Genomic DNA, 26,590 nt, shown 5'->3' on the forward strand with positions numbered 1-26,590 from the left:
GGGGACAAGGGTCTGGAAAAGGACTATAGGTGCTCATTTCAGGAAAAAGTAGTTAATACCAACACAAAAAAACTGTCAAAACTTCTCTCAAACAGGTCTTATTCATCTATTTAAAGTATACAATTCAAAGGAGTTTAGTATATTCATAGGGTTGTGCACCCATCATGCCAATCAATTTTAGAACATTTTTGTCTACCCTAAAAGAAACCCTGCACATATCACCTGTCACTCTCCATCCTCCTTTACATATCCATCCACATATCCCCACCTCTAAGCAACCACTTATATACTTTCTGTGTCTATATATTTGCCTACTCTGGAACTTTTATATAAATGGAATCATGCAGTATGTGGTCTTTGTGACTGGCTTCTTTCACTTAGCAAAATGTTTTCAAAGTTCATCCATGTTATAGTATAAATCAGTACTTCATTTCTTTTTATTGTATCTCATTATATGGAATACAAATAACATTATATATTAACATATTATTATTACATAGTATTATAATATATAACATATAAGAAGAATAGTATCTCATTATATAGATACACCACATTTTGTTTTTCCACTCATCAGTCGATGGACATTAGGTTGTTTCCGTTTTTTGGCTATTATGAATAATGCTGGTATGGTACCAGTTTTTGTGTAGACATATGCTTTCTCTTGGTTATATCTAGGAATAGAATTACTGAATCATTTGGTAACTCTCTTTAATTTTTTGAGGAACTGCCAAACTTCTTCCAAAATGGCTATACTGTTTTAAATTTCCACCAGCAGTGTTTAAGGGTTCCAATTTGTCCACATCCTTTCCCATCTTAAGTATTACTATTTATTACCTGTAAACCAGGTGAGTAAACTATATCCATGCAAGAAGAGCATCAACAAAAGAAATCATACAGGCAATTAAGAAATGAGGTCAAACTTAATCAATCCTGGACCCCAGAAGGAAGGTCAAGGATTAATGCTTGCTCTTTTTATTATTATTATTTTTTATTAGCAATAAATAATTTTGATGTTATGGATCTGAATAATTAAGGTCCCAAAATTTTGTTGTCTACCAAACTAGATGGATGATTTCCTTTACTATTTTTTTTTCCAGACATTCATAATCTGCACTTCTTCTTGGATGCAGTAGGTGGAGTGCAAAGAGCTCACACACTGGAATATGAGAGATCTGAAATCTAATTCTGGCTAAGGCACTCTAAATTCACATATTAGCTAGTGCCCCTCAAGTCAAGGACTAATGCTTTCTACCACAGCCAGAGCACTTGCAATGAGCTCTTCTTTCACCCTGGGGCCTTTGAAAACCTCTATTAGTTTCCCCAAAATGAAGTTAAAATAGATATCTATTTCTAGAAAAGAAAAAAAAATCCTAGAGAATATTTTGGACCATAGATGGTTTCATGTAAGCTTGTATTTCTATTTGAAAGATGATGTTAACAGCTGTGTTTTCCTGAAAAGTAAATGGAAACATTTCTGAAGTGAAAGCTAAGGCTATATCATATCCATAAACTCACAAATTTTATACAACATAGATCAGTTCATTATTAGCGAAAAGGAAGGATGGGCTATGGGACAGTTTTCCAACTGGAAGAAAAATCCTAAGTGGCAACAGTTCTTCTTACATCCATTCTAGGTCAGGCACAATTTCTAATTTGTTTTTCAGAATAGTGCGGATTGGACTAAAATTTGGCTCTTAGACTCTGGAAAATAGATTCTGGTTTTCCAAATATCTCCAAGCCAACACTGGCCTCATATCTTTCTATATCTTTATTATAATGCCTCAGCAGCAAATTTCTAATTTTGAGGAATGAATAGCTGAATCTAAGTTGGTCTTTTAAAGATAAGAGCCCATAAATGACCAGATCTCTTCAAACAGCTCCATGTAATGTAAATAATACAGAGTACTATTAAACAATATCATTTAATATTCAGTCTGAGGGGCTGGCCCCGTGGCCGAGTGGTTAAGTTCGTGTGCTCTGCTTCAGCGGCCCAGGGTTTCGCTGGTTCGGATCCTGGGTGTGGACATGGCACCGCTAATCAGGCCATGCTGAGGCGGCATCCCAACATGCCACAACTTAGAAGGACCCACAACTAAAAATACACAACTATGTACTGGGGGGCTTTGGGGAGAAAAAAAGGAAAAATAAAATCTTTAAAAAAAAAAATTCAGCATGAGCACCCAAGACTGAAAACAAAGAATGTAGATTACAGACTGGTGCTTAAATACCTTTGAAACTTAAACTTTTAAATCTGAGAAATGCAATTAGTATGATTTAAAAAAATGTAAATTTGGAATCCTTGAAGCATCCTGAGTCCTTTTTTTATTAATATTGTCTTATACCAATTTTACGAAAATGGACTGACATAAGGTATTACCTCCTTGTACGAGGGACCGAGATCATACAGAGAATATAAAGCAGCTCATTACATGTGAGTGATTTACCTACAGCTACTTTTTTGTCCATCCAATTAGCAATCATTAAAAGGTCTTTACTATTTATGACATACTCATTTCTTTAAGATCATGCAATACTATTTACAAAATAAAAACTTTATCATTATCTTGGAAGATTAGATTATGCTGTTAGAGCCCTAAATTGAGGTGCAGCGATAGTTACAATAACTTACCAACTGGACTAGTAGAAACTCGCTGGGAAGGTGGTCTGAAGCCAGGTGCCTTGGAGTTGTCAGGGTGCACGTTTTCCAAGTGTCCGAGTACAGAGTTACCCAGGAACGCTGACTGAACAGTGAAAGAAGCATCTGCAGCAACTCGTGAGGACAGTGGACCATCTCCCCAACCCTGGTTAGCTGGCACCTGACTACTATCAAAAAGACTACTGAAGTGATTGAAAAGTGTGGCTGGGCCAAATGTAGGTGGCAAAGATTTATTTGCTGGGTTAATGTGCATCTGAGAACCATTCATAATGTTCATGGCTGAAGAAAGCTGCACTGCAGCTGGTGGGCCTTGAGGTGGTGTTAAAGGAACTGGATTTGTAACAAAAATAGACTGGGGATCCTGGTGTACAGTTGCATTTGGTACCACTGAGTAAAAAGAACCTCTGGGCTGCATTCGATGAGAAACTCGAGGTGCTGGTACAGCTAATTGAGGTAAATTATTGGTATCCTGATTATCAGCAGCAACCAATCTGGGTGATGCCAAAGTCAATGGAGCAGGTTCTGAATTAGATGCAAAAGGCATTGACATAGGACTTAAATCAGACACACCGGATGGCTGTGCCTCCTCCTGTGTATTATTGGAGGGAGGAGTGGGACTACTGGATGGGAGAGTTTCTGGAGCTCCTGGGGTGTTGCTGGCAGAGCTACTGCAGCTATTTGCAGCTGAAGATGGGGTACACAGGTTTGCCATGGACTGGTCCTGTGTGGACACTTTCTCTTTAGGGGGTGGCATGGCAGAGAAAGACTCCATCTTTTGTGAAGAAAGCTGTGCTTGAGGAGTACTTGCGGGCAGAAATGTGGTGGGAACTTGCCCACTAGTGATAGGTGCAGAGGAGACAGAAGGCAGGGAACTACAAGTGCTTGTCACAGAAGAAATCACTGTTGCTGGAGGACTCGTCTTAGGCACACAGGCAAACAACTGCTTTCTGACTGATGAAGGAGTCCGGGTATTAGTCACACACAGTTGCTGACTGGCAGCAACTACAGAAGAGACAGTGATAGGACAACTGGCAGTAGCTAGTCCAGCAGACTCTGAGGGTAAAACAGTCCCGTTCTGGTTAGGTAGACGGCCTGTATTATTATGCTTTGGAGAGTTATTTGTGTTGCCAGGATTCACAGGTCTCACTGGGAATGGTCCCCAAGTGTTAGGAGAGGGTGAAAAGGTTCCTCCAAACTGGGCCATGGGTAAGCGAGGATGCCGAATCTGTTGCATAGTTTGAGCAGCCAGCAGGGCAAAATGAGGGTGGGGATAAGCTAAGGGTAGAGAAACTGGGAAAGAAGAACGTACATTTGTCGGAACGTTCTTATTAAGTTTATTAGTGGACTGGAACGTAGATAATGTTGTCGCCTGTGATGTTACAAGAGGTGGAGCACCCAAGGGAAATGCATTTTTACTGGAAGCTGCTGTAGTGCCTACTCCAGATGAGAAGTTTGCGTGGATGGATTTGGTGCTGGCAGGTGTTCTGATATGATTTTTAGGAATCAAGTCTTCCAGTTCCTTAGCAGGATCTTGAATAAGTGCATTGATAAGTTGAACTGCATATCTTGTTGATTCTGTACCACCCCTGATGAGAAAACAAAAAAAAACAAAAGTAAGATCAAAACCTTAAAAAACCAGGTAATCTTTCCCATGAAATAAACTTCTTGATTGTATCATACCGAACAAAAGTATGCTTTTAATAACATTTAATTTCCATACAGAACTAGCAATATAATTTTTCACAATTACCTTATTGTGATCATTCTCTCGCCATTCTTATCTTTTTGTTTATCCACATCAATATGGGCACCAGTAACATCTTGTATTGCAGTGATGTTGCATCCTCCTCTTCCCATTATTCTGGAAACCACTGAGGCTGGAACAGACAATTTCTTTGACCTATAAAATGAAGACTACATATGAGTTTATGAAGTCAAAAGTCTTTGTCTAGTAAATGTATTTATTTAGAAAGATGTCTTAGTAAGCATGTTCATGGACATTTGTAGAATAACATTTCTCACACCTTAAAGAGGAAATTACTAGAAGCTTTTATTTTAGAACTGACCTCTTATCCTATTGAATTTAATTTAGTAAAGGTAAAAATTACATTGCCATTTAACACAAAAACTGTATTTAAATCACTCATAAGCTAAGCATTCAAATCTTCCCAAAGTATTACTTGTCAACTAAACTGCAATGACCATATGTATTGACTCTTTCTAAATTAAAATAATGCATACCATATTATTAAACTCCATACTGAATAAAAAAGGCTAGCTTATCAATATCAATAATTTATACTTATTAATAAAAAAATAAAGCCTTAGATTTGAACTACATAAAAAGCAACTCACAAATGGAGCCAGGGACTTCCACTTGTGTGTGAGGTGAGTGGAGCAGAGGCTGATCTTGGGATCTGACAAAATGGCCCAGCTGCCCCACAGGATTATCAAGGAAACCCAATGTTTGCTGGCAGAACCAGACGAGAGCAACACCCATTATTTTCATGTGGTCACCTTTCACCTTTGAATCACCTCAGGATTTCACCTTTGAGGGAGAAACCCTCAAACTCGGAACTATTCATTCCAGAAGAATAACCAATGGCAGCCCCTAAAGTAGATTTCATGATCAAAATTTATCATCTTAATGTGGACAAGCTGGGAAGAACATATTTAGATATTCAGAAAGCTAGAGCATGGAATAGGCTATATGCCATGAATAATACTTAAATCAATCTGATCAAGTATGTATCACTTCTGTTCTGCCAAGACTTCTTCCTTTTTTGTTTGCATTTAATGGATACAAAGTCTTAGAAACATAAAAAAAAAGCCTAGACATCTCAGTTCTTTGGTGATTAAATGCACATTAGCAAATCTGTATCTTGTCCTGATTCCCTGTTGTAAAGCATGAGCAAAGACTAGCAGTATCATCTTGACTGTGTGAGACATTTAAACACAGTAGCCTCTCTCTGCTTTTATTCATTTCCCCATCATGGTTTAAGCACAAAGTAGGGTAAATGAAGGTAGTTGCAGGGGTGTAGGTGTTTTTCTTTATTTTATTTTTTTTGAAGGGGAAGGTAGTTTTAATTTGATGGGTTCCTTCCCCCCTTTTTACGGTAATCCAGTTGCACTGGTTAAAAGCAGCTAACCAATTTTTCAGAATGTGCTCTCTAGCCACGTCTAACTTTATTTAAACGATATGCTGTATATGGACAAGCTTGACTGACTGAACCAAAGTGGGACCATTAAACAAAGATCACAGTTCTCACTAATAGTGACTTTGCTATCAAGTGTAGAACCTTCCCTTTAAGAATCTTCCCTTGTGACTATTTTGTATGGTTAGTCTGTAAACTTCTGTAAATCTTATGTTTTAATAAAATATTTTTTGTTATTTTAAAGTCAAGATTTGTTGTGTCATATAAAATATGCACGCAAAATTTATGTATTGCTTCTAATTTTGCTTTAGCCTACTCTGAATTTAGCATGGGACTGCAGTTTAAAATAATAACCACATTCAAATTATTCATTAATTAATTGAGTAACCATCTCACAAGAGGAGAATCTATACGGTCTATGAAAGTTAAAAAGATGAGACTAAATCTGCTTACCTTCGTACCACTTCCTTCCACCCATCTTCTCTTTTTTGCCCCCTTTTAGGGCTAGTCAGATTTAGCTTTATGTTTGGAGAGCTTAATGGCAATGATACTGACTTGTAGCTTGCTGATAAGGAATTAGGATTCACTTCGCCTTCAAGTCTGAGAAGAGAGAAATATCAAGTCCAATAAAAGATAAATTTTAAGATAGAAATTCAAGATTATATTCCTTTATAGACAAAGTTATGCTTAAATATTTAAATTAAATTTGGCACATCAAATTATCAAGAATTCAGAAAAATAGAAACAGAGCAACAAGTCCATCATCTATTTTACTATTAAAATAGATTCAGAACCCAAAAGTTGGACTACAATCAATAAAAATGACATAGTTAAAATAAAATCAAGGTATGCTAATATCTTCAACTTCAAAATTGAATCATGTCAATTTCTAATAATCTCATTTCATAACTAGCACATGATTAGGAGAAGAGTGGTGAATTTCAGTTTTGAATATTGAAGACAGATAACGTGGTAGACCTAAATTGTTTAACACAACTTGTGCTTGAAGAATGTACTTCAAATTCTTATGCCAAGCATGAAAAAGGAAAGGTGGATGTAGCGTTAACAAATCAAAAAAATTTACCGTGTTTGAGGTTTGGAAGTGGCGGTACTCGTCTTTTCTTCTTGGGAATGGAGTAGCAGCGAGGGGTATCTCCTATCACTAGAGGAATTCACATCCATAGTGAAATTTAACTCTTGGCTTTTACCACCACTACTACTCTCACTGTTGCAATCTGTGCTGTCCAAGTTATCTGAATCACTATTTCCACCTGTACCACCACCTCTGGGTTCTCCATTTATTTTATTTTTATCTGCCTTTTGCTGTGCTAAGGATATATGTTGTTCTGGTAATATTAAATGTGCAGTGGGAGGGGTCTCTTTTGTTTTGTTCTTCTTATTTTTCCGATTGGTGCTGGGGGTTGTCACCACGTTGGCCCTTTTTTTCCCAAACACATTTGTGAATGTTGCAGATGTTGCAGAGATTCCAATTGTGGTGGTGGTGGTTGCACTAGGAGGTTCTATGGGAACTTCTTGCTCCACTGAAATTATCAAAAAGGATAAAAATCACACTGAGAGCCACAGATCTCAAAACAAATTGTGACAGAATATGACCAATAATTCATAATAATTCAGACCCTTAGGTTATATTTTCCTTTCACCAGTATTCACTTTACTGCTGTTAGAACAAATATACTATATCATATTTTGATGTCTAACTTCATATGAAAAATTCACACCATTAACATTCTTAAGATTGGCAATGCTAGTCTTATGAACTAACCAAAAATCATAATACAGTTTGAATCTAAGAAATTTTTCAAATAGTATTACAGAATTAGAATTCAAATAGAGCAAAATTATTCACCTACTACAAGCACTGCCAGACTGTACAATAAATAACTCTTTGAGAATAATGAACCCCAGCCATGTATAGCTTTCAGCCTGAACCTTAGGCTAAAAATGTATTGAGGAACTGGACCTCTCCTCAGTTTCCAACTGAGGGAGGAGGGGGTAGGGAAGAACCTGAAGAGAAGCTGGCAAACCTCTTACTGTATCACTTTTAGGACACAGGTGCTGTTTTATGGGGGAACTCAAATTACAACTGAACTTCTTCAAATTATGTGCTTGCCTTCCCCCTTCTGGTTCTCTGTATCACTTTTCAATATAAAATATTTAGAAATATTTACTGTAAAAGTCAATTGTCAATTTCAGATTACAATAGTAATTGAATATTTAACTAGAATTAATTAGAGCAAAAAGCACTCAAAATGAAGTTGATAAACACAGGAGAACTTTATTACTAATTTGGATGGGTCATTTCTCACCATCTTCATCGTTTTCCTCTTCATCTTCATCCTCTGGTAGTTCTGAATTCTCCTTAGGTTTGTTTTCTTCATCTTCTTCCTGCTTCCTTTTCTGCTCCTCTTTTTTCTTTTTTCTCTTTTCTTTTCTTTTCTCTCTTTTAGCTGCAAGAGCCTGCTTTCTGCTCTCCTCTCTTGACTGCAAATAAAGTAGGTATAATCATTTTACCAATAATGCAATAATTTAAGATAAAGAATGAAATGATATTTTTGTTTGATATTACTTTTGATATTTTTTATGATTTTGTTTATGATACATGGGGCTTCCCATGGAGGTCAGTCTCAACACACACTTATAAAACCAATAAAAGAAGAAACAGATAAAGTGAACATCATCAAAATTAAAAGTTTTTGCCCTTCAAAGGAACCATCAAGAAAGTGAAAAGACAGCTCATAAAATGTAAAAAAATTTTTGCAAATCATACATCTGGTAAGGGACTTGTATCAAGAATTTATAAAGAACTCTTACAACTCAATAATGAAAAGACAAATAACTTAATTAAAAAATGGGAAAAAAATCTGAATAGATGCTTCTCCAAAGAACATATACAAATGGCCAATAAACACGTGAAGAGATGCTCAATATCACTAGCCATAAGGGAAAAGCAAAGCAAAATCTCAATGAGATACCCACTTCACATCCACTAGGATGGCTATCATCAATAGACAGATAAAGAAAGTGTTTATAAGGAAATGGTTCTGGAACTTTCATATACTGCTGGTAGGAATATAAAAGGGTGCAGCTACTTTGGAAAATAATCTGACAGTTAAACACAGAATTACCATATGCTCTAGCGATTCCATTCCTAGATATATACCCAAGAGAGATGAAAACACATTCATACAAAAATATGTATGTGCTTTAGCAGCACATACACTAAAAATATTGGAATGATACAGAGAAGATTAGCATGGCCCATGCACAAGAATGACATGCAAATTCACGAAGCATCCCATATTAAAAAAAAACAAACTTGAACATCTATGAAGTGAAAACAATCTAAATGTCCATCAGCTGATGAATGGATAAACAAAATGCGGTATATCTATATAACGAGATATTACTTGGCAATAAAAAGAAATGAAGAACTGATATATGCTATAACATGGATGAATCTTGAAAACATTATAAAGTGAAAAGAAGCCAGTCACAGAGAACCAAATATTGTAATGATTCCATTTATATGAAATCTCCAGAATAGGCAAATCCATAGAGACAGAAAGTAGATTAGTGGTTACCCAGGAGGGAGGGATTGAAGGGGTAGGTGGTGACATCTAAGGGATGTGGGGTTTCTTTTTGGGATAATGAAAATGTTCTAAAAACTGACTGTGGTGAGGAATGCACTATTCTGTGAATACACTAAAAGTCATTGAATTATACACTTTAAATTGGTGAATTGTATGGTATGTGAATTAAATCTTAGTAAAGCTGTTAAACAATACATTTATGTAGCATCTGTTTATTTGACTAAAATGCAGATATTGAGATCTTTATAAAATACTAACAAATTTCACAGTAAAAATACTGACAAGAGGCAATTATAGAAATTATTTTTTCCCTACTTTATATAATTATTTTAAGCCACATTCATAATTCTGATCACCTTTAGGTTTTGCTTTGGTTAGTACGAGAAGATATCTTTTTTTCAGAAAGGGGAACATGGTAGTAGTTACCTAGCATCATAATGAAAGTTGGAAACAAGTAGAAAACATATCAAGTTACTCAGATTTCTATGGAAATTATCCAAAAAGCTTCATCATAAGAATTTGTTCATAGAGTCTAGTTCTCCTGGTAATTAAGTAAAAGCATTTTCCTCAAAACTATAATTTACTATTCTGAGGCATAAATTACTTATTCTTTGACATTTTTATTTATCTAAATCAGGGGTCAGCAAACTATAGACTGTATGCCAAATCCAGACTGCTGCCTATGTTTGTATAGCCTGAAAGCTAAGATTGGCTTTTACTTTTTAAGTAGTTGAAAAAAATAATAATATTTGTGACACATGAAAATTATACAAAATTCAAATTCCAGTGTCCATAAATAAAGTTCTACTGGAACACAGCCACCATGCTCATTCATTTAGCTATTGTCTACAGATGCTTTCATGCTATGACAGCAGAGTTGAGGAGTTATGACAGAGACCATATGGCCTACAAAGCCTGAAATATTTACTATTTGGCATTTTTAAAACAAAGTTTGCCAACCCCTTATGTAAACGAGAAAGGGGCTGAAGACTAAGCTAAAAATTATTTCATCACTTTGTTGGCCTAAGAACAAATTGGCTACTTAGGGAATTGCTGATCATATTCCCGGGTAGTTACACAAAAATAAAAATTATAGACGTGGAAGGGACCTTAGCAGTCATCTAACTTCAAACTTCACTTTACTTTACAATAAACATAACTTTTTTCCCCTTCTGATTTTAACTGTAATCAAGTTTATCAAGAAGGTACTAAAATTTATTTAATTCCCTAATGATAAGACTTTAAGGTTTATATTCTTCCCCCTTATAAGCAATGCAACAATAAATGTCCTTATAAATTCACATCTTTGAGCATGTGTGTAATTATTTACCTTAGGCTAACTTTCTGGGTAAGTGGAATAGCTGGAGTAAGGGTATGCACCCGTTTTATTAATTCATTGTTGTCAAACTATCTCTGTTAATAGTTATACTAATTTACACCATATATCAAAAATCATACTAGAGTAATAACTTCTCCACACCCTTGCCATCAACAGCTATTACCAAACTTTTAAATTTTAAGCTTTGCCAATCTGGTAAAAAAAATTTAAGTACTCTCTTACTGTACATTTCTGTTTATTCATGAAGTGTGGCACTCTCCATTATTTATTGAACATTTGTATTTCCTTTTCTGTGAATTGCCCATTCATGTGATCATTTTTTTATTCTGAGCAAGTTATCTTTTTATCATTGATTTGTAAGCTATTTTCTGTTCTCAGCTTACAAATTTTGCTTTTTTAAAACTAAGAATTGGTGTCAAAATTTTAGCATCTCTCAAAATGATATTTTTTTCTTAATCATCAACAAATTATCTTCATGTTATGCTATATCCCGCATTCCTATAATAACTCTTGATCATGGTGTTTGTTCTTCTAATATAACTTCTAGAATCAATAACATCATTCTCATTTTCCAGGTAAGCAGCCTGAGCCTCAGAAAAACGATCTTGTTTTTTAAATTTTTTCCATTATACCACACATCCTAGGATACTAGACACTTACTCTTTAATTAAGAATCTAATAAACCACTTATAGCCCAGATCTTATAATAAACAAAAGATTTCCAATGTTTTACTAAATTTCTTCTCAAACTAATGTTAAAACCACTGCCTAAGTTTTAACATTAAAACCACTTAGGCAGTGGTTTTAACCACATTTGGTAAACTGTGGTCTGCTCAAAAAGTAGTCTCTCATCTATAAAGTTCAAAATACTTTTTATGAGCGAAAAGTCAGAATTAAAAAATTGATGGTGGTTCGACAGTCTATTAATCATTTCTTTTGAAAGAGGTTTTGTTAACAAGATTATGGGTCATATAGGTGGCAAATTTATTCTAGCAGATTTTCAACACTTTCTAATAAGGAAAATTATTTTTCCCACTCACCTTTTCCAGATCAAGTTCCTTTAAAAGAATACTTGCATTCTTATTTGCTTCTGCAGCCTGCTGGTCTTTAGCCTTCACAATTGTCTCAACACACTGGTGACATTTTTTCAACAGTTCCTATAGCAGAAAATGTAATTACATATATATCGCAACACATAACATAAACAAGCCAAATAAAACTTGAGCTGATGAGCATACCTAAGTCCAGGGCTTAAAGCTCAATCAATTGAAAATTCACTAAACCAAATCAAGCTATCTTTGAGTCTGGTCATGTTTCAGTCTTTCATCAAAATAAGGTACCATTTCCTTAAAAGTTTATGTGTTCTCAGAAAACTTTCTATCAGGCTAATAGTCTAGTAATAAACTTTAGCTGCAGTCACTGTAATTATGGTCCAAAATAGAAATCACAAAATAATTTATCAAAAGTATTATACCCATTCTCCATTTGCAAATGGAGAAACAAACACAGAACAATCAGGTTATCAGTCTTATGGAGGACAAAAAGAACAGATTGCTAGTGGCACAATTTGGCATATAATTCCACAAAGAACAAAAATGTGTTTCAACAGTTTATTAAACCTACCTTATCTGTAATTGTTGCTATGTATCTCATGCATTCTATATCAGAAGGGAATTGATTGACTTCCTTCACCAAATATTGAACAACTTTTACATGACCCTGTAAGGATTACAACAAAAAATACACAAAAGAATCCCTTGAAAATTTGCCCATATGCTTAAAAACTTAAGAGTAAAAGGTATAGTAACACATCCAGAGTTTACTAAACTTAAAATGGAAATTATGAAAATTAGAACAATGTTGAGTTTATAAACAGAAAAGATAAGTACAACATGCTCAGGAATATATGGTAGGTCAAAAGACGTTTCTCTTTAATTTAATCTGCTCACTTCCCACTGAAAGTAGAAAAACTTCTGTAGAAAAACAATATCTCTTAGAATAAATCTATTAATAAAATAAAAATTGGTGACATGAAATGAATCTCAGTATAAACGGTAAATTAGTCCTAAAACAAAAAGGATGTTCTAGATTTCAAAGCATTATTTTGGTTCTATCTTACTAAATAAACAAGGTGGACTGTCACATTGATCTGAGTCCTATGACTTGAATCAGGTAAAACACTTTCTAAATGCCTTTATCAGGGGCTGAATGATCTGTAATCAATTCCATGTACACCTATTTTAACCTAAGCAAATTGCATAGTTTCCCCTCCTAATAAGGTTCTAAAACGTCTTTGAGAATTAGCCTGATGGTGACAAAAGTCAGAAAAGTGGTTGCCTCTGGGGCAGGCAATTAATTGAGAATGGGCGTGATGGAACTTTCTAGGATTATGGAAGTATTTTATATCTGTAAGGGGTGTAGGTTACATGGGTGTATGCATTTTTGAAAGCTCAAACTATCAAACTTAGATTTGTGCATTTCACCATATATAAATCATACTTCAATTAAAAAGAAAGAAAAAAATTGGTAAAAAGAATTAAGCCTAGAAAATATCTTAAGATATTCTTTTAAGACACAACTTATACTGCTTTCATTCAATAGCTATTTAGTGACCACCTGGTATGTGTCAGGTACTGTGCTAAACAACTGGGTATGAACAGTAGTGAAAAAGACAGTCATGAATCTTGGTCTTCATGGATCTTCCAGTCTAGCTGGGGAGAGAGGCATTAAAAAAGTAAATACCATATGATTTCACTCATATGTGGAAGATAAACATATATATAAGGAGAATACATTGGTGCCTATCAGAGGAGAAAGGGGTCGGGGGAGGGTGAAAAGGTTAAAGGGGCACATATGTATGGTGATGAATGTAACTATACTGTTGGTGGCGAACACGATGCAGTCTATACAGAAACTGAAATATAGTGATGTACACCTGAAATTTACACAATGCTGTAAGCCAATATGATCCCAATAAAATAATTTTTTCTAAGGTAAATACATATTTGAGTGTATAATTACAAATTGGGATAAGGAAAATAATAGTGTACTATAAAAGAGAACAAGAGGACCTTTTCAAATTGGGTGTTAGGGAAGGATTCTCTTAGAAGTGACATTTAAAATGGGAGCTAGAGGATGAATAGAAGTGAGCCAGGTGAAAAGCAAGGGAAAGAACATTTCAAGAAAAAAGAAACCAGTGAGCAAAGGCCCTTGGGCAGTTAAAAATTTAGTGCATTCTAGGCCAGTGGCTAAAACACAGTGAGCAAAAGGGAAGGGTAGCATAAACGATTGGTCTGGAGTGGCTAGCATGAGCCAAATCATACAGGCCTCTGTAAGCCATGTTAAGTAGTTTGTAGTTTATCATAATTGCAATGGGAAGTTTTTCTAAAATATAGCAAACAAGTGAGCCTTAATATATATAGGAGGTATAATAAGATTTTATGAGAGTCCACTTGTTTTTGTTCCTCCTTAGGTAGAGAAGACACCCATCTGCATATAATATCTGTCCTTAAAGCCCATGTTTCATGTACAACAATATAACAAAACTAGTCAGGATACCAAGCAATTTAACAACAAAGTTGCTTATAGCAAACTACCATATAGCTCTTAGATTTGGCTACAAAGAGAGTGGAAAGATAGCAGTGGTTTGTATATGGAAATACAGTCAATGCTTCAAAATCAATTTATCTTTCTCACATGCTTTCAACTTAGAATCGGCTTAAAATTATTAAATTTTATCTTTTTTCCCCATATCAAATTACCTTGCGAAATGCTGACATAAGTGGTGTGATTTTCCGGTTATCTGCTGCGTCCACATCAGCACCTGCTTGCACTAGCAATTGCACCACATCAAAATGACCACCATTGGATGCTAACCAAAGTGGTGTGTTTCCCTTTTTGTTACGAACATCAATATGGGCTCCCCTATAAAAGCAAAGAATGTTAATATAGTTTCTATGAGAAGAGGCTGACTTTTTTCTATTGTCCTCTATTTATCTTTTATCTTTTATAAAATAGCATGGAAAAAATCTGTACTTTAGATTGTCTATAAAGTAAAACAACTGTATTAACTGTAAAGGCTCTGAAAAGTGAAAGGGACCACAGAAGGTTCTATATATAAATATAAAATGTACCCACCTATTTATCAGAAGCTCACAAAATTTGTAGTGCCCTTTGTCTGCTGCTATTGTTAAAGCAGTATCTCTTGAGGAAGGCACAGGGGGCGCATTGACATCTGCTCCTTTATCTAGTAGAACTCTTCCAACCTCTGCATATCCTCCAGAAGCAGCTTCCATCAAGGGGGTAAGACCAGTCTGTTTAAACCAAAAAGTTATGCAAGTAAATTAATATAACTTCTTTAAAGGACTAAAACAATTGACTTAAAGTGGATTCTATTTCTGATATTCTCTCATAAAAGAGCTATGCAATATTCAGTTATGAATTTCACTAAATAGCAAGTGAAAATTGTTATTCAGTAAGACATGCTAGAATGAATTTACTTATCATAACACACTATTCTCATGCTAAAAAAAATTTCATAACTCCTATACTGTTATAAATTTACACACAAGATGATAACTTCTCTGTACAATGAACAGCGATATTAAAAATGAATAAAAAGAAAAATAAGGCACAATGTTCCATGGGAAAACTGTTTAGCATATACTCTGTCTAAGAATGCAGCTTGCTAAATAACTAGGGATAAATTCCTCCAATCCTACTCAAACTAGGGTAAAACAGATTAAAATATCACTTTATAAATTTTATGCATATGTCTTTTGCTCATTGGTCTCCAACATTTTTGCCAAAAAATATTTCCTACTGGTATAATTTCCAAAATAATATGGATTTCTCTAGGACTTCTAATAGATAAGTGGGCCACACTGAGTACTGGTAATACAAAAAGATAAACTGGAGAGAGCCAGCCCTGATGGCCTAGTGGTAAAGTTTGGCGCTCTCTGCTTCAGAGGCCTGGGTTCAGTTCCCAGTTGTGGAACCATACCACTTGTCTGTCAGTAGACATGCTGCGGCGGTGGCTCACATAGAAGAGCTAGCAGGACTTACAACTAGAATATACAAGTATGTGCGGGGATCTGGGGGAGGAAAAAAACAAAAAAAGAGAGGAAGATTGGCAACAGATGTTAGCTCATGGCAAATCTTTTCCAGAAAAAAAGAAAGGATAAACTGGATAGCAGGAAAGCTCATTTCTCTTTGTGTGATGAAAAGTTTGAGGGAAATCTACATTTCTTCATTTTTAAGATTAAAAAATGTAAATGTTGCATTAAATTTTAAGAAATGTAACTAATGATGTTCAGGGAGAAAACATAAGATTTTCATTCAAACCTTTCCAATTTGATATGACTACCAGATTGGCCATTATCTGATTATAAAGAATGCCACATAAGCTACTTTTTTCTAGGGTTCTAAGTACCCAACAGTTCTAAGCATAGAAATTCAAAGCACTGACATACTAACTCCTACTTTCTAAATGCCAAATAGTCATAAAGCTGTCAGAATTTGTCATGGTCAGATTCGATTTTAGTTTTCTTAATTTTATAATCTATGCAGTAATTTTTTGATTGGGGTTTTTACCAATGGTAAGTACGTGCCTCACTAAAGAAGTTCCTTAAGAATCTATATTACTGGACTCTACAAAATAATCTTACTACAAAAATATCTTAGTGTAAAATAATCTTACTGTATTCAAAAGTTGCAAAATGAAGGATTAACAGAGAGCCACTCAAGGCTGAGGTAAGAAAAAGTACACTGATTCTATTCTCTTTACTGTCCTTAATAAAAGTCATGAATAGTGACAGTGAGTCACTGATCACTGTATAGCAAAATTCCTCAATCCTGCATCAGGGCACCAGTTTTAACTTAAGACAATTTAAAATAGCACATTCGAGTTGAAATGCCATGATTTTTCTCCTAGAAATATATCTGAAGTAGCTGACAAGTTATAAAATGCTTACCTTTGCCCTATGTTCAACATTGGCTTTTCGATCCAGAAGCAAACTCACTACTTCTGCTCGGCCTTGGAAACAGGCCAAAGTGAGAGCTGTGTTCCGATTGGTCTCTATTTGAGCATTAATGTCTGAACCCATATCAAGCAGCAGTTTCACTGCAGGAACATGCCCATTCATTGCAGCCAACATCAGGGGAGAAATACCTAGTTTACTCCCAGTCCTAAGGGGGAAAAAGTGCTTAGAAAATTAAAATAATATGTTGCCTATTGTTTTTTAAAAAGCATAGAGATCATAAAAGATGAAAATGTTTCAGTAAAAAGAAAGGTTTTAACACCAATGAATAGATTTTATTTGTTTAGACTAATAATTAGGAATAGGGAAATCTCACAATTTAAAACAGAATCCCTATTTAGAGGCTATAAATTTCCAACTATGCATAACAAAATACTTTCTAAGATAAAACCTCTTTAAAAACAGCCATGATAGCTGAAATAAGCTGTGATTACTTATAAGCACATTATAGGAATAATTGTTGGCCTTGAAACTTCAGTACTATCTTAATTAAAAATGTGGGGCCAGCCCCGTGGCCGAGTGGTTAAGTTTCACCCACTCTGCTTCGGTGGCCCAGGGTTTCGCGGGTTCAGATCCTGGGCGTGGACATGGCACCACTCATCAGGCCATGTTGAGGCGGCATCCCACATGCCACAACTAGAAGGACCCACAGCTAAAAATATACAACTACGTACCAGGGGGTTTTGGGGAGAAAAAGGAAAAATAAAATCTTAAAAAAAAAAAATTACATGTCTAAAAATGGTATCTGCCCAGGGGTCGGCCTGGTGGTGTAGTGGTTTCGCGTGCTCTGCTTTGGCGGCCCAGGGTTTGTAGGTTCACATCCTGGGTATGGACCTAGCACTACTCGTCCACCCACGCTGTGGTGGCATCCCACATAAAAAAATAGAGGAAGACTGGTACAGAAGTTAGCTCAGTGACAATCTTCCTCAAGCAAAAAGAGGGAGACTGGCAACAGATATTAGCTCAGGGCCAACCTTCCCCACAAAAAAGAAGGAAAAAATGTATCTGCCCAAATATTTAGGGGAAGACACTTAACTCCAAAGTACTAATGATGAGCAATAAAATTAACAGGTGATAGATACCTTGAATTAATTTCTGCCCCAGCATTAAGGAGAATCTTAATGATATTAACATATCCTCCAGATGCAGCTAGACTCAGTGGTGTATAATCAGACACATTCCTATGTTCTTTATTTGCACCTCGAGCCAGCAGCAAGTCTACCACCTACAAAGTAAAACGTGAAAAGAGAAATCCAGTTTATATCAATTGTTCAATTTATAATGAAGGAAGCACAAAGAAATGAGACCTATAACTTCCTTGTCTAAATATCTGACATTTTATTAATTAGGCCCTAAATATTCAAATATCAGCACTAGAGAAATGGATTCAATTTCATATCGAGGAATTTGGAGCTTCAAAATCCCAATTATATTGAACTAACAAGATGTCACTCTTTCTATTCGTCAATGGTTGAGTGATGAATTTGCACTTCAAATGTGTCAGGAATGTGGTTCATTCATTCCCAATAAAGGTAAGGATAAAGAAAATTTTTATTTTGCCCAAAGGGCAAGAAACAGATTCCTGAAAAGGGCATTTACTATTCTCATTAAACTTAGTATAAAGACATATCAAAACACAGGCAAGTTTTATTCATGTAGCTAAATTACTAAGCGCATGCATATTTAAAATACAAGCAAAATGTTTACAAAATGAAAATTAAGGGCCAGCCCCAGTAGCCTAGTGGTTAAGTTCAGCACACTCTGCTTCAGCAGCTGGGGTTCGGTTCCTGGGCATGGACCTACACCACTCATCTGTCAGTGGCTATGCTGTGACAGTGGCTCATATACCAAAAGGAAGATTGGCAACAGATGTTAGCTCAGGCAAACCTTTCTCAGTGAAAAAAGAAAGAAAATTAACATTAACAAACCTCCTGACGTCCCCCAGAACACGCCAATGAAAGTGGAGTATCCTTAGTTCGTTCAGATTGTGCTTCTATATCTCCACCTTTATCCAAAAGGATTTCAACAACTCCAACATGCCCTGCTGTTGCCGCCAGGATCAGTGGTGTGAAACCTAAATCAGAAAATAAAAATCTCAACCAAATCTGTTTTCTACTTATTAAGCCACTGTTTTCAATTCTCTACTGTTTTAGTAGAAAAAGGTATTTAGGGTAGATACTTGTAACCATTTAACATAAAACTGCTCTAAACCCTAATTTGTTAGTTAAAGACAAAAACAAAGACTGACAAAACCCCATAACACAACATAGACAAAAACCCATAAACACCTGATAAAAAGGAAATGCTAAGTCAAACAAAACTACTAAAGTTTATACTCCTAGAGAACTTTGACGTCTCTGCATGTTCTACTTTTGGATTAAGGAGAAAGGCCACCACAAACTGCTGTGCTTCACTGATGATCTACACTCTAATTTTTGAATTTTTGGAGAATAATTTGGCTTTGTAGATTAACAGATCTGCATATTCCTAATTGAAATATGCTTATCCATCTTTTCACTGAGATAGTTTAGGAACTACTTATCAATAGTGAAAAAACTAATTGTTTTCTGATGTAATTACACTCACATTTTATTTCTGACTGACATTTCTTACCTTTTTTGTCTCTGTGCTCAATTTTAGCATCTCGTGCAATCAGTACGGATACAAGTTCTTCATGACCACCAGCACAAGCTAGTGTCAATGCTGTGTCATGATTGCTTTCAGTCTAGAAGAAGGAAAAAAAATAAGTTAGATTTTTTGTTTACCATAGGGATATCAATTGAAGAGCAAATATTATTTATTTTCACAATGAATGTGCAATGATTCCTTTCCAAACAAAGAAAATCAGAATGTGCAAAATAAGTTTAAATAAAAAAATCTACTCACATGTGCATCAATGTCAACTGAAGGATATACAGGGGGCATAGAATGAGAAGCCACATTGCTTGGAGACTGCGAACAGGGTTCAGATGTAAGACATTCTGTGGTCTGAGAAGAACTGTTTGAACCAGCGGGCACTCTGCTACTCACAGCTGAAAAACAATATTCACATTGCTGAAATCTACTTAAAAGAGTAAAGTTATTTGTATACAGAAAAACACAGAAAAACAGAAAAGTCTATAGCAGTAACATAAGGCAGTAGTTAAATCATAAGCTGTGGAGTCAGATGGACCCATATTTGAATCCCAGTTCCACCACTGACTTTCTGATCTTGGGCAAGTAATTTAACCTCTCTGAACCTCAATTTTCTTATATGTAAAATGGGGATGATAACAATAGTACCTGCCTTGTAAGGCTGTTGGAAAGACCACTTGAGATAACGCAGGTCAAATACTTAGCACAGGCGCCTGGTATTTAGTGTATACACAACAAATGGTAACCTTTTACATTGTCAACAGGGAGAAAAAGTTTCCAAAAATAAAATAAAAGGAATTTTTATCTTAGTCTGTAAAAGGCAATTAGATAAAAATATCCTGAAAACAATGCAAAGGAAAAAAAAAAGAGGGAGGAGAACAAGTTAGAATATTTCTTAAATAGCAGAGAGTATGTGTCTGAAAATCTACTAAAATGAATCAATGTCTGAAAGTCAAACTATTTTGAAAATAAACATTGGAACTTTTATTTGGGACCTGAAAATCTGGTGTTTTAAAACTGAGTTAACTGAAATTTTATCTTTATGTCTCTGCATATTTCTTATGTTTCATAAAAGATGGAGTTTGCCCAATAGAGGGAGAAATAGGACCTATCTCAGAAGGATGTTATGAGTTGTGTGTCAAATAATGTATAAAAAGCATTTAGCATTTGATACAAGGTAAGTGCTCAAAAAATGTAATTTTCAGATATTTTATAGGACTTTCAGTACTATTATTCACTATATTGAAAAATAAAAACATTACTCACTCAAAAAAGGAAAAACTCAGAAAAATAATCATTAATAATATAGAAAAAGGCAACAAAGCTTCAGTGATGGCAATAACCTTCTATCACCCAGTAGGTCTTAAAGGAAAATGTAAGTATTTCAAGTGTTGGAGAATGTTTTCTCTAGAATTTTGATATTACTGGATCCCGATCAAGAATACTGATCACAACAAGTGTGAATGACTAAGTTTAGTATGCTATTTCTTTAAATAACTTAGCAAATTTTAAGATGTTCAGATATGTTTCTCCATGAACTGTCCCTCCCTCCTCCTCACCAATATATAGGAAATCATCTTGGCAATATGAATTTCTGCAGCTTTTGTCACCACATAAATATACATAATTCAACAATCTGGTTACAAATTGGAATGATTATTATATATAACTGTTTCACCTATAAGAACATGCACAATAGAAACAAAGCTTTAAAAATTTTTGTCATTCAATAAATTAAAAGCAGATAGTATTTTGTCACACCTCCTCAAAACAGATATGCTTGGAAAACAGCTCCAGAAAACAAGACACTAAAGACTGATATACAGCACCCTTGTAATAACAAGATTTCAACATTGGTCTCATAAACATTAAAATATACCTTATTAAAAAGATATTTTTCTATCATTATTACTTTTGTTTTATTCACATTATCTCTTTTTGTTATTATGAAAAACGGATATTTAAAGTTTTTTATATAGTTGATTAGAGTGCTATGCCAGAATGTGATGTTATAAAAGATTTCTTTATAGAGCTGGCTTTTAAAAAATACTTTTGTGCATTTAAAGCTATACTACCAAAAATGTGTTGTTACATCAATTACTGTACATTTTTGTACAACAGTATCCTAGAAACATTTTTCCTCCTTATAATAATGACAATCAGAAACATTCCATAGAAGTGACTTTAATAGGATTAATTACATATGAAAAGTTATAAAGATAAAACTAGAAAGCAGCAAAGAATTAAAAGGTACATGTGGAATAAAGGTTTCATTAAGATAAAATTATACCAAGACTATGACATTTTCATAAATCCTAAAACGTTTCCTATCTCTGAGCTAAAAGTCTCTGAAAATGACTAAGATAGGTCACTACCACTAAAGTCACTATATAATTCAAATTAAATTTATGCACTATCCTAAAATGGAGTGATAGAAGAACTAAGTGCAAAATTCTACTGAATTCTTTATGAAATTTAAGATAGTGTTTTAGGCAATATGGAAGGTAACAATAAACCTTACTATATAAAAATCTCAGATACTAGGTGTATAAACTATGTTGTGAAGTTTTAAGAAATTAAATCACTACAATCTGTTTTACAAATAGTAACTTTATTAAATAGTTACATATAAATAAAAATCTATAAATAAAATACTAACATTAGAATAAATTATTTTAAAATAATTTATTGTAAATTCTCTCAAAAATAAGAGGATTGCTGAACTACTTTTTTATTCTTAAGCCTACGTTGACTACTACTGGATTACTTAAAGCAAGATCCTCTTGAATTGGAATTCATTTTAAGAGAACCTATTATTGAGATGCCAACAACAGTAACAATGTGCTAAAGTCACAAAACTATATTACACCTTACATACATGTCAAATCTTAAAATAAAAATAACAGAAATTGTTATTTAATAAAATTTAGAAGTCTAAGGAAATAATATCTTTAACATAAATTCAGAACTTCAAGCTGAATTAGATGCTTACATAGTCATCTGACGTTCTTACACCTGGCTGAACTGAATTTGAATCTTAAACACTTACCAGCAACTTGATTTCCATAAGCCTCAGTTTTTCAACAGAAAAACAGAGGTGGGAAAAGGACCTATTTTATAAGATTATTATAAAATGCCCATGAGATAAAGTATATAAAGCATTTAGGACAGAGTTTGGTGCAATGGTAAGTGCTCAATATATGTAAATAAATTGATATCAGTTGACTTTTATCCAATCTTCTTTATATACTAAGAATGAAACTTTTACTAGATGTGTCTACAACCACTCAATGGTCAAAGCTATTTTGAACTTCTTTAAATTTCCAGACATTTGAACTGAGACTCACTTGCTATTATGATAACTTCTAAAAGTCCAACACTTGGTTTCAGAAGAAAAGGACCTGAAGAACCATGCTCCCAATTCACTTTACAAGCATCCTGTCATGGACTTTATTAAAGTATGACACACATTAAGACTATACACTAAAAGGCTAAGTTAGTCAGCTAATCAAGTCACAACATTAATAAATTATGTATCTTAACCAACTCATTATCCTGACAAATATTCTGAGAGTAGAATAGCAATAAAGAAAAAATACTTCTATATTTAAAGAGTGATATTTATTGCTATTATATATACATATTCTCTAAAGCAAAAATTGTAAGATGTACAGTATTCTCCCCTTTATTAAATATGAGGGATGAGAACAAGATTTAATTTAGGTAAAATTAATTACATCTTTGGCCTGATCTATAATCCTACCAATATATTAATAATATCATATAATTATAGAATTATTTACCTAATTCATCCTTGTCTAATTTATTTCACCTTCAGTTAAGAAAATTAAGAGAAACTCAGACTTAATAAAACATTTTTTAACTTTAAGTGAGACAGATCATCATCTTGAACAAAGAAAATCTAATTAATGCTATATATTTTAAAGCAGATAACCTTCATAAAAATGGAAGTTTTTTATATGAAGATAATTTTTGTATTTATTGGCTTATTTGCAAGTTAAAGCTTATTAATAAAAAATATTATGCAATAATGGTAGGCCAACTATCACTAGACAATAATGTCTAATACAAAAATTAAATTTCATTAGTTTATATTAACCTTCTCTATAACTAAAAATGTTTTCTAAACCAATTTTTTGAAGTTTCATGTGAACTTCAGTTTAACATGCTTCAGTGAAATGAGCAAAATTTGACCTCCCTTACAAGAACCACCTGTAAATACTACCATAAAGTTAATACCTACAAGTTCCCATTATAGCTGCTTCTACATTCTTAAAAAAAAAAAAAAAAAAGACAGGACCTAAGTCACAACAAAGCTAGATCGACCAGTAATGTGGATTTCATAACTGCAAACTGAGTATTTAATCAGGAACATTACAATGCTATTTATAGAACCATAAGTATTAAAAATGTTACTCCCAGGTCACCAATTCCATCATTATTATTCATAATCATACTTCACACTCCAATATCTGCTTTTACCCAGATTAGAAATTAGAACTATAAATGAACTATAAGAGTTTATTAATAATTTGTAACAACTCTCAATGCTAATGACACAAAGTTAATTTGAGTCAAGTGGCTGTGAGCTGAAGATATAAAAACCCAAATTAAAGAATAAAGAATCTAACTCCTTAAAAACATTTCCTAGCATTTTTATTTTCTTTATAGAACCTAAGACATTCCTCCTCTACACAGTGACACCTATTACATATTAGAGGAGCCTCAAAGGTAGTATTACAATTCTATAACCACTGGAAGTCATACATATGCCCAATAAAATTCCTGATTTAAGTACTCTTATTCCACATTTGTAAAGATTCAATAAAGATTAGGAAGACTAAAGGCTCACAAAAGAAGAAAAGAAACTGAGATAGCATAATTGGGATGGGAGGAGGGGAGGAGAATATGACAAGAGGAAACAGACAACAGTAAGGAAAAAAATGTTGCAATCAAGAGACAGAGGACTGGCCTGCCTTTGAATATCACTCCAGCTACATCTTAGTTCTTGGTCTTCATCCACTGTCAACAGCCATTCTGGCTGCATTTCTGAACTGGGCTCTCATGGAGGTGATACATTCACCAGCCATCTTTAGGAAGGTAAATGATTAATTGCACTGTTTTCCCACTGCTGCAAGGACAATGAAAGGGAAAGTAAACTTGTGCACCTCATTTCATATCTAGTTGTAATTTTCCACACAACAATAAACAGAAACACATACTTTAAGGTTACAGGCCTTTCTTTTTTTTCCGTGTGTGTGTGTGTGTGTGTCTGCTTTGAAGACAGTTAATTCAAAAATCTCAATCTCCAAATCATCAAGTTGATAATAATTTCCATATACTTTAAATCTTCTAACCACAAATATTATAACATGGAATGCTTATAGTTTTCTCTGAACATCCCTTTTAATTAGAAATATTTAAATAAAATCATAAAGAAAAAGCAATGTGATTTAGAATTATGATTTCCAAACATGAAAATCATTAGTAGGAAAATTTAATGTATAATCTTATGTGAATATTCTCTATAAAGAAATTCTACTTTGAGCTCTCCTACCCAAGACACAATACAGGGTAGTTTTGATACCAAAGGTCTAACATACAGGATCACGGCAACTTTCTTTCTTTGCCTTTGCAAATAACAAAAAAGAGGAGGGGAAAACACACTCTGGTGTATTAGTGCTGTTGAGTTTAGTTAAATTCACTTCCAAAACACCTCAAGAAATGAGTAATTTTACAAAGATAGTTCTAAATGGAAAAATACAAAGTCTGTGTTTTTGGAGGATTGTGTAAAGAAGTTGAGCACACAGATTAAAGAGAAATTATTACAGATATATTTCTTAACCCACCTGCTATCAGGTCATCAAGAGTGTCGGTAAGCGTCTGGGCTGGAGTTGCAACCATTAGTCCATCTGGTTCTTGAACTAACAGCCCCTGATCATGTCCAGTAATAGCAATCTGAGGCTGTCCTATAATCTGATGATTACCTGATACTTTCTGAAGTTCAAGAGAATTTGTCCCATTAGAACCTAAGTCACTGGAAAAGTTACACTCTGGAGATGATAAAGGTTGGACTGGGACAAAATCAATTTGTTCTGCCGATGGTGGAGACTGTTGCTCATCATCAACATCATTATCTTTAAATAAGATTGTGTCAACCTGAGGTAACTCTGAAAAGTGATCCTCTGGGAGACTACCATCTCCTTCCCCTTCTGGGAAGACTCCTCTATGAGAGCACTGCTGGTGTAGAGACACTGTGTCTTTCTGACCTTTGGTTTCCAAGTATTCTTTGGTAAATTGCTGCTGTGTTTTCATCTGCAACTGCCTTTCCACTTTCTGCAGTTCTTTCAGTATTTTCTTCTTCTTCTGGACTTGCTCTTCTCTGTTCTTTTTAAGTTCTTCTATCTTATCTTTGTTCAGAGGTTCACCTTGAATTAACTCCAATGACTTAAGCTGTGCTTTTTCAATAGCACTAATTCTTTGTCCCAGTTCATTCAGCTTGCCTTCAGTCTCCTCTACTATGCATTCCAAAGGCTGGTATGGGTGAAAAGGTGGCAGTACGTCCTGATCTGCTACCTGCAGGGAACTGGACTTCTGCTTGGATGTACCTAAGCACATGAAAAATGTTTGAAAAAGTGCCATGCTAAAAAAAAAAAAATCAGTCCCCCTCCCCCACACACATGGACCTCCCTCCCAAAACCCTTATAACTAATGCTGTAGAATGAATGGTCAAAGATTCACACCAGTGATAGGTAGACTAAAGACTATACTCATCTATTTAACACAGCACAAACCAGGATATTGCCAATTCAAAAAACGTGACTTAAAAAAAGTCTAATCTTTAAGATAGGAGGATTTTGGAAATTAAGACAGGGACAGGGAGAAAAGGAAATCAAAGAGAAAAGAATCTCAAAATTCTGCTTATGAGATTGGACTTTTTAAAGAACATCAAACCTAAAGCAGTATCAAAACAGTGTCGAGGACACCATTAATGTTAGCCTAACTGCCCAATAGTTCTTTTCACAATATCAATTGTGCAAGTAAAGGTTACTACAAGAAACCATAACTTGTAGATCAAAGTAGGGTATAGGGTTTTTCAAGTTGCCAAAATGTTTCTCTTATTATATTAAAAT

General features: G+C 34.5%; 1 protein-coding gene and 1 non-coding gene across 12 annotated transcripts in view; one reads left to right on the plus strand and one right to left on the minus strand.

The window, feature by feature from the left end:
- The window catches only part of ANKHD1 (ankyrin repeat and KH domain containing 1), a 128,871-nt gene that overhangs the window by 18,588 nt on the left and 83,693 nt on the right, over positions 1 to 26,590 (minus strand). For 7 of the 11 annotated variants that reach the window (XM_070518116.1, XM_070518119.1, XM_070518118.1 and 4 more), the window contains 15 exons: positions 25,307 to 26,065; positions 19,689 to 19,834; positions 19,416 to 19,527; positions 18,731 to 18,876; positions 17,885 to 18,027; positions 16,737 to 16,950; positions 14,902 to 15,077; positions 14,526 to 14,688; positions 12,388 to 12,483; positions 11,805 to 11,921; positions 8,142 to 8,316; positions 6,899 to 7,355; positions 6,268 to 6,414; positions 4,410 to 4,559; positions 2,633 to 4,245 (listed from right to left, as the gene is read on the minus strand). In XM_070518116.1, the coding sequence (XP_070374217.1) occupies positions 2,633 to 4,245; positions 4,410 to 4,559; positions 6,268 to 6,414; positions 6,899 to 7,355; positions 8,142 to 8,316; positions 11,805 to 11,921; positions 12,388 to 12,483; positions 14,526 to 14,688; positions 14,902 to 15,077; positions 16,737 to 16,950; positions 17,885 to 18,027; positions 18,731 to 18,876; positions 19,416 to 19,527; positions 19,689 to 19,834; positions 25,307 to 26,065 (4,614 nt within the window). Of the gene's footprint in view, positions 1 to 2,632; positions 4,246 to 4,409; positions 4,560 to 6,263; positions 6,415 to 6,898; positions 7,356 to 8,141; positions 8,317 to 11,804; positions 11,922 to 12,387; positions 12,484 to 14,525; positions 14,689 to 14,901; positions 15,078 to 16,736; positions 16,951 to 17,884; positions 18,028 to 18,730; positions 18,877 to 19,415; positions 19,528 to 19,688; positions 19,835 to 25,306; positions 26,066 to 26,590 lie in introns of those variants that run through there. The other 4 variants (XM_070518120.1, XM_070518122.1, XM_070518121.1 and 1 more) reach the window with 2 other exon arrangements.
- Positions 9,035 to 9,140, plus strand: LOC139046311 (U6 spliceosomal RNA). The gene has a single exon (XR_011506156.1). It is a non-coding gene; the product is annotated as a U6 spliceosomal RNA (small nuclear RNA).

This window comes from Equus asinus, chromosome 9, assembly GCF_041296235.1.
Source record: "Equus asinus isolate D_3611 breed Donkey chromosome 9, EquAss-T2T_v2, whole genome shotgun sequence".
Taxonomy (NCBI): Eukaryota; Metazoa; Chordata; class Mammalia; order Perissodactyla; family Equidae; genus Equus; species Equus asinus.